This window comes from Festucalex cinctus, chromosome 1 (assembly GCF_051991245.1).
Source record: "Festucalex cinctus isolate MCC-2025b chromosome 1, RoL_Fcin_1.0, whole genome shotgun sequence".
Taxonomy (NCBI): domain Eukaryota; kingdom Metazoa; phylum Chordata; class Actinopteri; order Syngnathiformes; family Syngnathidae; genus Festucalex; species Festucalex cinctus.
In genome coordinates, this window is record NC_135411.1 from 28,303,728 (window position 1) to 28,318,333 (window position 14,606).

General features: G+C 40.0%; 1 protein-coding gene across 1 annotated transcript in view; it reads left to right on the forward strand.

Moving 5' to 3' along the window:
* Positions 1-14,606, forward strand: part of micall2a (mical-like 2a) — a 118,953-nt gene that overhangs the window by 8,508 nt on the left and 95,839 nt on the right. Inside the window, exons 10-18 of the mRNA XM_077527636.1 lie at positions 1,031-1,129; positions 1,266-1,330; positions 1,518-1,614; positions 3,606-3,708; positions 3,918-3,991; positions 4,057-4,171; positions 4,438-4,484; positions 4,597-4,656; positions 9,349-11,906. Coding sequence (XP_077383762.1) covers positions 1,031-1,129; positions 1,266-1,330; positions 1,518-1,614; positions 3,606-3,708; positions 3,918-3,991; positions 4,057-4,171; positions 4,438-4,484; positions 4,597-4,656; positions 9,349-9,503 — 815 coding nt within the window. The 3' untranslated portion in view covers positions 9,504-11,906. The remainder of the gene's footprint in view (positions 1-1,030; positions 1,130-1,265; positions 1,331-1,517; positions 1,615-3,605; positions 3,709-3,917; positions 3,992-4,056; positions 4,172-4,437; positions 4,485-4,596; positions 4,657-9,348; positions 11,907-14,606) is intronic.

Sequence of the window (14,606 nt, forward strand, 5' to 3'; positions counted from 1 at the left end):
TTTTTTATTCAAATTCATGAATGCCCAACGTAAATATGCCCAGTCCCTGAACAGATTGGCGCGTCAACACTGTGACAAGGAATATGGTCTGAAAAAAATAATTGAAAATGAAGCTCTAAATAAATAACTAAATAAATAAAGTGTGTATATGTGTGTGTATATATATATATATATATATATATATATATATATATATATATATATATATAAAACTTTCCTAGCCTCAGACGTAATTCACTACTGATTTATAGAAATATTGTGAGGATAAACGAATCTGCTAATAGATGGATGGATGGGTTTGAGACATTGCATCCATGATAAGTTAGCAATAAAGCACTTTTCACAGGCCACATCAAATGCCAATTAATCTTTTAATTGACACAAAATTATGAAATCAAATTTCCCACTGTGGTAATAAGACCTAATTTAAGCAAGAAAATACCACAAGGAGCAACAATAAAATAACCAAACTTTGTTTGGCTGATGCCTCAGAAGATGAATTGTATGCTGAATGTGATCTTCAAAGTTGAGGCTGATTTCATCTCCTGAGAAGGTCAAACTTCCAAAACGTTTAAAGGGTTCAAATCTCGGATTTTGGAACTGACTTCCCATTGATATTTGAACAGTTCCTGGAAATTTAAGGTTCATATCTTTTTCCTAAGGTACTGGTTGCTATGGACATTTGAAAGATGCAAGGACCAAAATCTTTTTCTCAAAACTAGGAAATTCTACCTTCTAACATTAACACTGCTCTAACTTTGTCAATTTTTGAGCTACATCCATGTATTATATATCATTTTAAAGGGAATTAAGTGCAGAATTCAATTATATACATTTTTATATCTCAATTTAGATTTTTTTTTTGCACATGTGGACCCTTTTGCCAGAGCGGTCATATGAATATTATTATTATTATTATTTTTGTTTGAAGATGACATAATTTTCCTTTATTTGTTTGTGTTGAAAATCCTGTGAAAATTGAAGTGAGTGCAGACCAATAAGACATGAAAGCTTGCTGTCCTTATTCCAGCCGATCCTCCCAAGAGGCGCTCGCCTGTCAAATCCCCCGCAAGATGGCCAGCTGTGGAGTCTATTAGCTTGCCGACTTCCAAGGGAGACGTCCCATCAGGTACGCTGTCACCTCAACGCACACATTCTTGAACGGCCATCGTTGTTGATGAAATATGGCTTTTGACAGAAAATACATCAGGTAGAGTCAGATGTGACAAAAGCTGCCATCTAATCCTATTTCATCTACCTCTTAGGCGCTAAAAAAGGAAAGTATTTGTCACCCACCAACGCCTCCAGCGCTGAAACGAGGTCACCCTCCGTAAGTTCCCTCCATTAAGTCTCTTAAGAGATTAATTAACAGCGTGACATGTACGCTGCCCAAAAAATGGACATTTTTCATTGAACTTATCAAGTCAGACTTTTTTGAAATTATGAAATGGCTTGAATGGGCCTCTTTAAAGCGCTTTGTTTTATATCAGCGCGTGTCTTATCACATCCCGGCGTAGCGGATAGAGCACGAGCTGAACGACATCGAGATGAACCTGGCGCTGCTGGAGAGGGAAGGTGTCGAGCTGGAGAGGAACCTTCGCCGCTGTGAGGAAGGTACGCCCTCGTCTTCCTCCCTCCCACTTACCCCTGTTTGGATAGCGACGCTCCTAAAAGCGATGCATGTCATGGATAAGAATAGGAATGACCTTTTAGCATTTATAATATGAGTTTGGTACTTATCATTGCTGTTTATTGAAGGCAGCATTGGGTGTTTAAAAACAAACAAACAAAAAAAAACATTTGAAGACCTTTTCATCAAAACCTGGCAATAGCCAGATGGATAATTGTGATTCACTCAATCGCAGCATGTCATGAAAACTGCGCAACACGTACGTGGACTTTGTGGATTAGCCTTTACAGCTCTACACCTCATATCTGAAAGTTGTGTCACAAAGAGACACATCCTCAACACTTGGCAAACACAATGTGCCATATTTTTTTTCTTTTGCAATGCTGCTCGTATAAATGAGAAAACACAAACTGTCATCTGTGTTGTTTATGAGTCATGTGTTTCTCTTTTTGTCAATGTCTCGTCATAGTTAACCTCGTCCACCTGTGCTTTTTATCCTGTTCCCTTGTGTTGACCAATCAGCTCCCCAAGCCTCTTGTGTCTTCCCCAGGTGTCTCTTGTTGTGTCGTTACCATGTGTATTTAGTTCCCCCTAGCTTCAGTTCTTATTGAGTCATTGCTGCTGCTGTCGTTGTCACTCCCATGTTGGCTGTTGCTTCTCCTGTCCCCCCTTCCCATGTCTTGTTGCCCTTGTGATTCTGTTGCTGTAGTTTGATTTCTGGCCCTTGTTAATTTAGTTATTTTTACCAAGTACCTTGTTTACCTTTTTTCTTAACTAAATCCCTTTTTACCTGCATCCCTGCCTTGTTTTTGTTGCTCCCTGCGTTTGGGTCCTGCCTCCGACATGCCCCCACCACCTGACACAAACACTTTAATATTTGAATGCCTGCACCTGCACCCTTCACATTATAATACAGTAAACATTTTTTTTACTAAGGTGGACAAACTCGGTCTTCGAGGGGCCAGAGTCCTGCGCAATTTTGGAGGTTTCCCTCTTCCAAAACAAGCTGATTCCAATCAACATGATCATTATCAGGCTTCTGGAGCGCTTGCTGATGAGCTGATTATATATCAGCTGTGTTAGGGAAGGGAAACATCCAAAACCTGCAGGACTCCGGCCCTCAAGGACCAAGTCTGCCCACCCCTGAACTAGACTCTTACTACTCCACATAAAATGTAACAGTAAAAATAAAAAAAATCAGTGAGTTGATGTGTGATCGTCATGTGAATGCACACATTAAATGGAGTACGTATATGTGTGAGAGGGAGGTTTACCCGGCATGTCTGATGCCGATTGAGGTGAGTGGTGCAGACTGTCATGTCTGGGGTCAGGCCAGGGTTGAGTTCATGACCTGTTAAGTTGGGTTCACGACTGTGAGGTCAAGTCTCTGTTTTGTACTGATATAACAAGTGTCTGTGTTGAACTGATGTAACCATCATATAACCATCTAGTTTCAACTTGTTTTAGGCTTTGTGATGTCGATCTTTAATCCTTTAGGCGATGTCTGGACCTTTGTGATGTCGTTCTTTAATCTTTTACTTGCTACAACCAATCAGATCGATTCACTGTCTGTAGGTGCAGTCTGAGAATTGTATGTTTTGCCGGATTATTGCTCTCTGTCCCTCTGTGCAACTCTTTGTTTGTCGTCTAGTCAAGTTTGTTCTACGCCTCTCGATAGTTAAAACCTTATTTGTGTCTGCGCCTTGGGATCCAACCTACAGCACATGACACAGACGGTCTTCAGGGATGCTTCCTGATCATGTCGCCAGTCGTTGGCCTGACTGCATTGCTCAAGGTCAACAATGGATACATGATATGGGAAAAAATGAGTGTATAATACCTGTAGATTGTTCAAAGTCGAACATATTGCTCTAACAGTAGCGGCAAAACAAATCTCAATGTTTTTATTAAGTAATATTAAGCCTACAATCGTGCAGAGGGTTGTGTAGCAACACGTTGTTTTGGTGCTTTCCAGAGGGCAAGGGCGACCTGCTGATGGACCCACTGATGGTCGACTGGTTCAATCTCATTCGAAAGAAGCAAATGTTCATCAGGAAGGAGTCTGAACTTGTTTACACGTGAGTAGCTATCGCTTGGTCAGTTTTTATTTTTCCAATTTTTTGTTTTGCGTTGTGATTTGTGTGTGGGGGTGTAATTGTTGCGTGTGTATATATATATATATATATATATATATATATATATATATATATATATATTTAGGGGCCAAAAAACAATTTTCTCGATGAAGTTTTGCATTTTCTGACATAGGTTATTTGTGACATTTCAGAGCGAGGACTCAGGAGTTGGAGCGGCAGCAGCCACGTGTCGAGCAGGAGCTCCGCATGCTGCTGGACAAGCCGGGTAAGAGTTGAGGTCAGCTCCAACGTTTCCGCTTTTGGAGCTGACTTTCCCATTGGGTGCAATAGATGGCATCAAGTCTGCTGAGGAGCGAACGCGCGAGAAAATGCTGATGCGCAATCTGATGGAGATCGTGGATGGCAGGAACGCCATCGTGGAGGTCCTGGATGACGACCGCCTGAGGTGAGCGGAATTAATGTTCATATTATGAAGGAACAACAAATCTATTATTTTCAAATAGCTTTTTATACATCTATAAAATACTTCCTTACACTTTAGGGATTGAGCAACTTGAGATTTTTTTGCAGTCAATGCTAAATTAGCTTGGCATCATCAATCATGTCATTAACTGAAAAAAAAGGGGGGGTGGGGGGGGGACCAGTACCCTCTGCTCAAGCTCTAATGCAGGTTTTTTTTTTTTTTTTTTTTTTTTTTTTACTAATTTTCAGGGAATTAGCAGAGGATGAGCAGCTGAATGCGATGATGACAAATTTGGGTAAGGACAGTGTATAGTTATCTTGAAGACAATTCTTAGTTTTTATTTTTTGTCTGATGGACAATTTTTAGTTATTTTGTTTGTGTTTTTTGTTTCCTTTTGTTATCATTAGGATTAAAGAAAGTCAAACCTAAAAGGAAATCCTCCATCTCAAAAGTGTTTGGTCGAAGAAGTAAGCGGCGAGTGGAATAATATTCCAATTACTTGCTCCAACTTTGAGACATTTTGAGGTAATCATGTGCATGAAGTGGGGTACCCACACCGATTTCAACATCTTAATAAAACTCGGCATCCGTGAGTTTGGTTAAGGTATGTGATCGTTAAATACGTTCTAAAGAGGAACTAACTCCCTCCAAAAATTCCTCAATCCCTCAATTTTTACAACAATATGTTGTATATCCCCTCCCCAGGGTGCAGCCATGTTGGACAATATCACCCTCTGCTGTTGATCGGAATTAACGTCACAACAGCACTTGTGCTCGTGGGTGTCATGTGACCAAACCCAGAAGATGTATATGCTGCCATAATAACAATGGGGTGATGACACAAAACCATCATGTCTTCAACCCATAGTTATGCTTGTGATCACATATAGTTGTGCTAGTTATTTCAGGTAGTTATGGTAGCAATTTTTCAATATTATTCACTTTAAAACACACTATTAATTTCAAAAATATGCAAAATGAATTAACATAACGTACATTTTTTTTTTTATAATAATCTAGTAATCACTGATTATATTACAAAGAATGTACCGCACCTTACCGGAGGTTGGCATGTTTTGCCGCCATTTTCTGCTACGGCTACACGAAGGTTGCAAACTTAAAATGTAGTAAAAGGTGGTAGGCTTGCGAAGTGTGGTCACATTGAGGCACCGTAGTGCAAATGCACGTGTTTCGAACCTAGGTCATTGCATTCTATTAGTTCACCACTAGATGGCACTAATTTTTAAACACACTCTCTTAACACACTGCACAAGACAGGTTAGTTAGTTGCTGAGGATAATTATTCAGACATTCCATAATCGGGCCTTTTCTGGCTTTGATTGTAAAATTCTAAAAATAGCCCTGATCATCGGCATGTATGTATGCCACTTTGGCAGGATTGCTGCCAGAATGCAGCATGAACAATTTTGTAAAATGTTTGTCCTTGGCTGAAGTCTGGTCTCCATTAGTGTTCTTGTTTGTATTCTTTTTGACGGCAATGTAAAAGACATCCAAGTTTGTAATTTTGTTGTGTTTATTATTCAGTATTACTTGCACATCACGTTTCCAACTGTCACACGCATACTTACACACCTACCTACCTACCATCCTGTATTTATTCCTTACATTTTAATTTTTAATAATAACTGTGTGCTACTTTAATTAGTCATTAATCCTTTAAAAAATGCATCCAATCAGGTGGCGTGAGGTCAAAAGTAGGTCGTCAGCTGTTGAAATAATTTCAGCTACATTATGTGCATATTAGACACACGTGTAATCCTTCCACAGTCTCCCAGCCAAATTGAAATTATTTCATTAATAATTCCAATAATGGATTTTAACAAATTTCCTGTAACGACATTAGCAGGAGAAGAAGACAGAGGGCTAGAGGAGGACGCGGAGATCTTGTTAATTAAGCCACACGTGTTGAGCAGCCTCCATTTTGTACTGTAGGTGGCAGCCTGGCTATGCTCTATCGCACGCTCTCGTTCAAGCACACACAGGCGCCACATGCAAAATCCAATTTGCCACACTTGCAGACAGTTAATTTCTTTGCTAATTTTATAAATGCTGTAAAAAAGAAAGAAAGTTTGAGCCGTGCCGACGCTGTTACGCTACGTGAAAGAGGATTAGCCCTGGCGCTAGCTTATGGCGATCAAGGCTTATAAACTATAGTGCAGCCTTATCACACGTCTGACGTGCTTTAATTAAACATTACTCTTTACTAATATCTGCACGGCGATTGTGCCGCACCTGAATATGCGGCCTGCTCCCGTTTAGCATTTTAGCTTGGAAAGGTAGGCGCGCTGTAGCAACTTTCAACTCTGGCGTCCAATAAATCCTTTGAAGATTAGCGCGTGTGTGCGTGTGCATGAGGTGGAATTATTGTGCGAAAGCTGAAAAGTATTCACACGTAACGCACATGCATGGGAAGAAGTTATTCTGCTCCCAGTTTGTATTATTCCGCCCACTTTTGCCGCGATTTCACTGCTCCCCCATTTCTCAGCCTATCTAAACCCTTCAAAATTTATTCCATTCACTTTTTTTTTTATATATATATTTATTTATTTTTTGCAACAAGCGACTGCATTAAGTAAACAAGGGTAAAATGTAGATGAACTGCAACAGATATGACACACGGCTCACTTTGAGATGCATGAAATGGTGATCACAAAGTCGGAACTGAGTTCTGAGTTGATGTTTGGTGTGTAAAAAGAAAAAAAAAGAAAAAGGAAGAGGAGTAAGAAGTGGCACGCGTGTGATGCGTCTGACAGTCGAGACTTGAATGTGTGATATTAGAGTTAATTAAAGCTTTGCGCCCCGTCTCCTGCAAATGCTTGCACTGGTGCAATTAAGAATCAAAGGCGAGGGCTTAGTGTCAGGGGGAGGGTGGAGTGGGTGCGGAATACATGGTTGGAAACAGGAAGGGGACCCGATTCGCCCAGCTAGCGCCGAGCGACAAGCATTAACAACAGCCTCAAATTAGAGGGACATTAATATTCATAAGTAAAACAATTTGTGTGTGCGTGCGTGTGATGAAATGGAATCCTCTGAGGTGAGCCCTTGTGTCCAGGCTGCTCATTAGAATTTGCCATTAGTCGTCAAGTGCTTCATCTGTATGAAAAAAAGTCTCTTTTCAGCTGAATTTGTAATCTTGTTGGGGGGAACTTTGCCATGGAAATACACTCACCCGGACGCAACAATAAGTACACCCACGCTAACTGCATCCAGAAATGATGCTTTCACATGCATAGTAAAGCTATTTGGAATTCATTTACTAACTGGGGTTGATGTACAAGTGCACTGTGCCACACTGAAAGGTGATTCGATAATTTTGGTTCACTTGTGTACGCCACAAATTAAACATAGTTTTTATTTTTTTATTTTTATTTTTTTTAATTAAACATAGTTAAGACCCAATGGTTCAGATTTTCAAATGAGGGCAAGGCAAGACTGCTTTATTTATATAGCACATTTCATACACAGGCTAAGTAATGTACTTTGCAGAACTAAAATTATACGCATTTAAAAAGCAAAGCCATTTAAAAACAAAATACAGAAATATATGATAGCTCACGAAAATTACGGTAATGAAAGAACACACAGTGCTATAAAAATAAATAAATTTAATGTTAAAAATTATTTAAAAGACTTCAATCATAAACATTGGGTGGGTTTAATGTAGGTAAATTTGTTAAACTTGCTATTTTGCCCAAAATGGTTCAAATTTTCCCTTAAGGTGATTTTTTTTTTTTGGGCAAAATACTGCATGAAGTCATAATTTATTATTATCATTTTTAATTATAATAATAATAATAATAATAATAATAATAATAGAATAATTATTATTGTTGTTTTTATTCTTATGTTTTATTATACTATTAATTAATATTATAATTGTTTTATTATTATTATTATTATTATTATTATTATTTTGAATTGGTCCACATCATTCTGTTGATGCTCTACATTTACATTTGATCAAATAATGTATTTAATAGGGAAAAAGGCTGCTTTATGTTGAAATCGAAATGAACAATTGTGAACATTTTTTTTAAACAAATGTGACACAACCTAATACTCTTTTGTCACTTTATAAAGAAAGTGACAAAAGAGTATTAGGTTGTGTCACAGACATTTGTTTGAACTCTGCATGTGAAGCTAAAAAGGCTTTAACTGAAATATTAGAAACAGCTTTTGGTGATGCATTAAGAGTAAGACATTAATTCGGTGGTTATTGATTGGCTAACATTCATTCAAATGCATTGATTCAGTTTCTATTCATTTATCTCATTAAGCTTATTGTAAATAAACTAAAAAATGTGAGCCAAATAAATCATTTAACATGTACTGTATTTATTTGAAGTAATTCATTATGCTTTGTTTATTAAAATTAGCTATTTAACATATTTTACATACACAATTTTAGAGTATGTTTGATTGACTTGGCCCATCTTTCTGTTAAAAAAAAAAGTGCCCATCCCTGCCTTAGATGGTACCTAATGTTAGACCCACAGCACACACAAGCCCAGTTGCATCATCTTTAGCTCCGCCCCTCCAGGCGAATGGCTGCCACTGGCCTGTAATTACGATCCTCCAGGTAATTTGATCAGGCTCATTAGCTCTGATGAGTAAACGAGAAGGGCGCCTCTAATTTATCGGGCCCGTCCGCGCCGGAGACGATGCTTCTCATCAGCGCCGTCATAATATTTGAATAGCGAGCTTAGTGCCTTAGATCTACGCTGACAGATCGGCTCCGCTGCTTCTCACTTCGATCTTTTTTTCTTGTCTCTCTCTTGCGGCCTCACATGCTTTAAAAAGCTGGTTTGTTTACATTCTGTCACCCGAAATGAGATTCTCACACCTTCTGCAAACAAAAAAATTGCATTGTTTTGTTACCTATTGACTGGCAAAGATCCATTTTCTGTGTCGCGCAGCACTAGCGGTGAAAGCGGAGTGCGTCAAAATTTGCATTGAGGGGAAATTATGCACGGCGGGCGAGTGGGAAATGAAATATCTAAAGTGCATGACTGGTAGACTTGACAAGTGCAGCTTTCATCCATCTCAAATGAATAATTTTCACTTGCCTTAAACATCCTTAATCCAAGCATGTTATCAGCAGGCGCGCAGGATTCTGACAGACTTTTTTTTTTCCACAGCGGAACGGCGCCGCAACTTTCGACTCAACGCCGTAGATTCACGCGAGCCGCACTCGTGGTCTGAGCCACTCACTTTTTATCCTCTCCCGCTGCGTGCCGGGATCAGTGAAATTCCCTCGCAACACAATATGCGCATGTATGCCAGGCGCAAATAGATAGCGCCGCGTCTTCCTCACTGGTCACGTTTTACCCGTGATTCACCCTGGCAGCTTTTTCACAGGGATGTGCTGTTAGACCTCTTTTTCGCCCCTGTAAGCCTTTGTCCTCTATTTCAGCGTCCATCTATGCTAATACGCTACGCTAATGTGCTCACTGGCTGTAACGTCAAGCAACGGCATAGTGTGGCTAGGCTAGTCCAATTTAAAGCCGTTTTTACCCTTTAGGGCCACCATACATCTTGTGTTAACTCATTCACTGCTAGCTAAATCAGAGCTCTCTGCATTGCCAAATGAACGAAGTGAGCCAAGTAATCTTCTGGTTCATAGTCCCACTATTTTGCGAATTTATTATGTTTTTGTTTGTTTTGTTTTTTGTAGTTTGTCACTCTTTGGCCTCCTTCTTGTTCCTTTGTGTGTAGTTCCACTTCCGATCACTAGATAATGCACTATTTTGTTCGATACTGTATATTTGAAAGAAGAAAAGTGTAAACAGGAAGTATTTCAAGCTTGTTGAATGATAGATCCTCTTCAATCCTGCTTTTTATGCCTACGGTTGTTTTTAGTCATTTGTTCTTTCTTCTGGTGTTGGTTACACCACAGTTAAACCTAAACCAGACATCTTTCACTATTTATTGTTTGAAGAATCTGTCACTATTTTTGCTCATATCAAAAACGTGTGGTTTAAAACAAAGGGTGTGATTTTCCAAGTTGTGTATCTGATCTAGATGGAAATATTTATCAATAACAGATGAAAATGTCTTATTCTGATGTCAAACCCAAATGTTTTTAGGCTACAGCAAAATAAGGGAGTTTGAGTTTTGGAGGAGTGTGTATGTGTCTCTTTCTGTTTTATTTTTTTTTTCCATCATTGTTGCAAGCTTCTCCCACCTCATTCCCATTCACCCACCATATCGCGTTAAGCAAATACTCCCGACAATAAACAATTAAATGCGTAATTTATATTTACGAGGCTAATCCGTGTGATAGCTGCTAATGCGCGGGGTTACCTGGCTATTTTTTCAATATCCACTTTCACACAAGCCAGCCGATAAGAATATTAACCTCATCGGTTTCAGGTAACTTTCAACGCTTGAACATCTTGTCTTAAAGACCCGGGCACGCAAGCGGGAGTCTCAGCCTTGGCATTTAGTGACATTTTAAGCCTTTTAACAGAATCCAGACGGGGATTTGCCGTTTCCACCAAAGGAAAATAATTTATATCCTCCATTTCGCAGAAACTGTGGGTAGAGGGATTAAATGCAGCACAGAGATTTGTATGTGGTGCAAGTAAAACAATGTTGTGACTCAGTTAATACATTTGCTCTCATCCACTTTCATGTTTTTTTTTTCCTTTTTTTTTTTAAATGGGAGTCGTTACTCATCGGTCTGAGGCTGGCTTTGGATTCTGTGAGTCTGAAGTGTGCGGGTCACACTCGTGACAGCACCAATTACTTGCATCACCTCCCAATCAATCTTCCTTAAAGCTACAATATGTAGTAATTTTAGCTCCAAATAACAGCTCCGGAATCACTTGGATGGTACGCTGGCTTCTAATAAGAAGTAGAGCTTGTCTGTTGTTGCCATGGTAACCAAGAACTTATTGTAATTGCCTACCTATTATAGCTGTCTATAATAGTAACGGGCCAGCCAGAATACTTCACGTTTTTCTAGCAATTAGATCCATTTGAGATTGTCAAATAATTATACAGATGGGTCACCAATGTGGTGTTGTGGCATCATCGGTGATAGGGCATTGTGATTTTCTAGGAATTGGGATCAAAATGTAAACACTGGCAGAGATTTATAGAAATAAAGTGTTGCATATTGCTATTTACATTTCCTAATTATTTTTGACAAATTTTTAACATGAGAAGTGTCTTCACATAAATGAATGTCATTTATTAATATTAATAACTAGTGCTGTCACTAAGTAAGCTTTTCATAATTGTGGGAATGCTGAAGCAATTTATTCTCCACACTTCTTTGCCGCTTAACAACTCCCACATAATACTTCCAATTTATATTGTTCAAATATCAACTAGCTTCAAAAATATACCTCCCAGGGTATATATCGGCTGATTCCACATTACTTTGCTGATTACACATTACTTTGCATTGTAGTCCATGGAGTTTGGGCACAACGGAACGAAAGTGCGTGGGGCCGTGGGGTGGCACGGAGGACGTGTTTGGCGCGCTGGGACGCGGTGCGCAGCAGCGAAAATCCACACATTTGCGACGAAAATCCGCACATATCTCATATTTTCCAAAGTTGAAAAAAGTTGAACTTTTTTCACTTTTCACCTCGCGGCAGCCAATCGGCTTCGAGTACGGGCTACCGTCACACACAGCGTCCTCTCTTGTCACCCCGAGCGCAACAACACGACCAGCTGGGACAGAATGGTGAGCAAACAATTAGCATTCAAGTGCTGGTAAGTCTGTTTACTTGCTAATGAACTGTACTAAGGAAGCAGCAATGTTTACCATACAAGTTATTTTTAGCACAAATGCCGGCCGCCAGATAGAAAATAGTGCCATGGCTGTTTAGTCCCAGGATATAAGTGGAAGTAGTTGGCGGTGCTCACTTTTTGTTGACTCACTAAAGTGCTCCACTTCCTTGTTCACCAAGGGACACGCCTCCTCCGCGCATGAAAGCGCGAATGAGTGGCAATCATTCCAAAAAACTCCTGAAACGCTCACGAAGGAAGCATTCCAGTTCGCATAATGTGCTGGGAGGCAAAATGCGAAAAAAGTTCAATTTTTTGAACTTCGGCAAATGTGCGGATTTTCGCTCCTGCGCACCGCGTCTCAGCGCACCAAACGCGTGCTCCGCGCCGCCCCACGCACTTTCGTTCCGTTGCGCGCGAACTTCATTGACTACAATGCAAATGCGCCGCCGAAACGCCTTCCCCCGCTTTTGGTGAGAACGCAGCATTCGTATCACTTTCCACGCCCACTTCCATACATATAACTTAACATCATTGTGTTTGATACTGCTTGGTGGCACAGTTGCTAAAGTGCATTGTCCAGTAACCAGGAAGTTATAATTTCATAATTTATCTCAATTTACTTCATAAGCATTCCACATGCATTCAAATCTTAGCATTCAGCTTTCAACATTCCTTCCCACGCAATTTCTCCAGAAATTGCACTTATTCTAGTCGATTGAATATTCCATTGATTACTCGGATTATCATTCCCTTCCCCCACTTCATTTTGAAGCACATTTTTTGTGTCGACCAATTTTGGTGGTAGCCAATTCTATCTTTTCCAGCCCTAATAATATAAAATACTAACATGATTGATTGTAATTTGAACAAATGTGTTAATTCAGAAGTGTGTGTCAAACTGGTTGGCCTGCGCACTAATCAGTAGCCAAGAAGTAGCTCCCAGCTTCAAAAAGGTTGGTGACCCAGGTTATACAGGATTTAAAAATAAAACGGCTCAAATACTTCATTTGTAGGACATGCAAAATACGATGTAACAATATGCCAAAAATCAGGGTTTGGAACGTACCCCGGTTTTAAATTCACATTTTACTTCACATTCGGAAAAGCTATGGATTGGATGACAAACCTATCAGTAAATTATCAAATAAATAAGATTAAGACCAAAATAATGTAAACAATAAATTACAAAATGCAGAACTAGGAAGTAGGGCCCAATTCGACTTTTTAAAAATTAATTTGCTGTTTAATTTAAAATCTAAATCTAAATTTCATTCTTTCTTTTATTCAGTGTAGTGTGTTTTTCGCAGTTTCCCAAAATCTCTAGGGGGAGCCCTTGAGCCAAAACAAACAAAAAAAACCCAAAACAAAACAATTATCCATTTTTGCGTCTTTAAAGTGGTCAAGTAACTCTTGTTTTCGCTTCCATGTAGACGTGCACGGCTCCCTGCACGTGGGTGACAGTTTGTTCCACAAAGGCCCCTTCCCGCATGTTAGACGGGCCTGTGTGTGCGACATGCCGCGTTTGTGTTCCATGTGTGCGCGCGCTTTGATGCACTGCCTCTTTATCTCACGGACGGCAAGGTTAATGAAGTGGTGGCACTTTTGGAGGAAGTGGAAATGGGATGAGTAGCGAAAAGACCAGAGGAAGCTTGGAGATGAAACGTCCGGCTCTTAGCGGCTGTAAGTGGCAATTCTGTCGTCTTGGCCACACACAATAAGAAAGGCAAAAAGGGGGTCTTGGCTGGGAAGTGGGGGGCAGTTGTGGGGGGCGGGGGTGGTCGTCATCCTCTTAAACACAACAGATGTCTCAACACGGACGGGTTGATTGCATCTCTTTCAGCGCGGCTCGTGAGGGATGACATTGCAAGTCCTCGTAAGACTGTCGGAGTGTTTCTGTGACGCATTTAATCCCGTTTTTGTGTTCCCGATTGTGTTCGCGCTGAGGATAATAAGCAACAAAATAAAGAACATTATGACTCCATGACTTAAACAAGAAGTCGACTGATGTAAAGCAGCTCACAGCGAAAGTCCTTGCAAAGATTTGGGGAAAGCCGCAAAGAGTTTTTCACAGTGGCGAGCGGTCAGGGTCAGCAAGGCCTTCTCCAACAGTCGATTCTCTTCATTTTGTAGCATTTCTCTTGGCTGCATTCCAGTACATGTATGTGTAGAGTTTATTTTTTTGTCCAGTCAGATTTCAGTCATGGTGATTAATTTCCGATTGGGAATGTCTGTGAATCTTAAAAGGACAAGCGTTCAAGAAAATGCAAGGTTGGATCTATCTTAATGACTGTATGCAAAAATAGCCGTGACGTGTTTCCGGGAAAATCTCATATTGCATCGCCTTTTCCGTTAATGGCCATTGGCGTTTGTTTTCATTCAGAGAACCTCGACCAGTTGTCAGCGTTTTGGAGGATATTTTCGTCATTGTGTTTATGAGTGTGGTTGCGTGCATTTGTCAAGGTATCGAAGAAGAGGAGAGACGGCAATACATCGAGCAATCACTGCTGTGTGCGCAGATAGGCAGGTTTAACTCTGCTTTGTTTTTTCTCTTACGCTAAGCAGTGGAGAAGAGTGGGTTATTGTGGGATAACTGATAGCTCCAAAGTGTGTTCTCGGCATTTTCTTCCTGCTGATTGTATCCAGCCGTTGACCA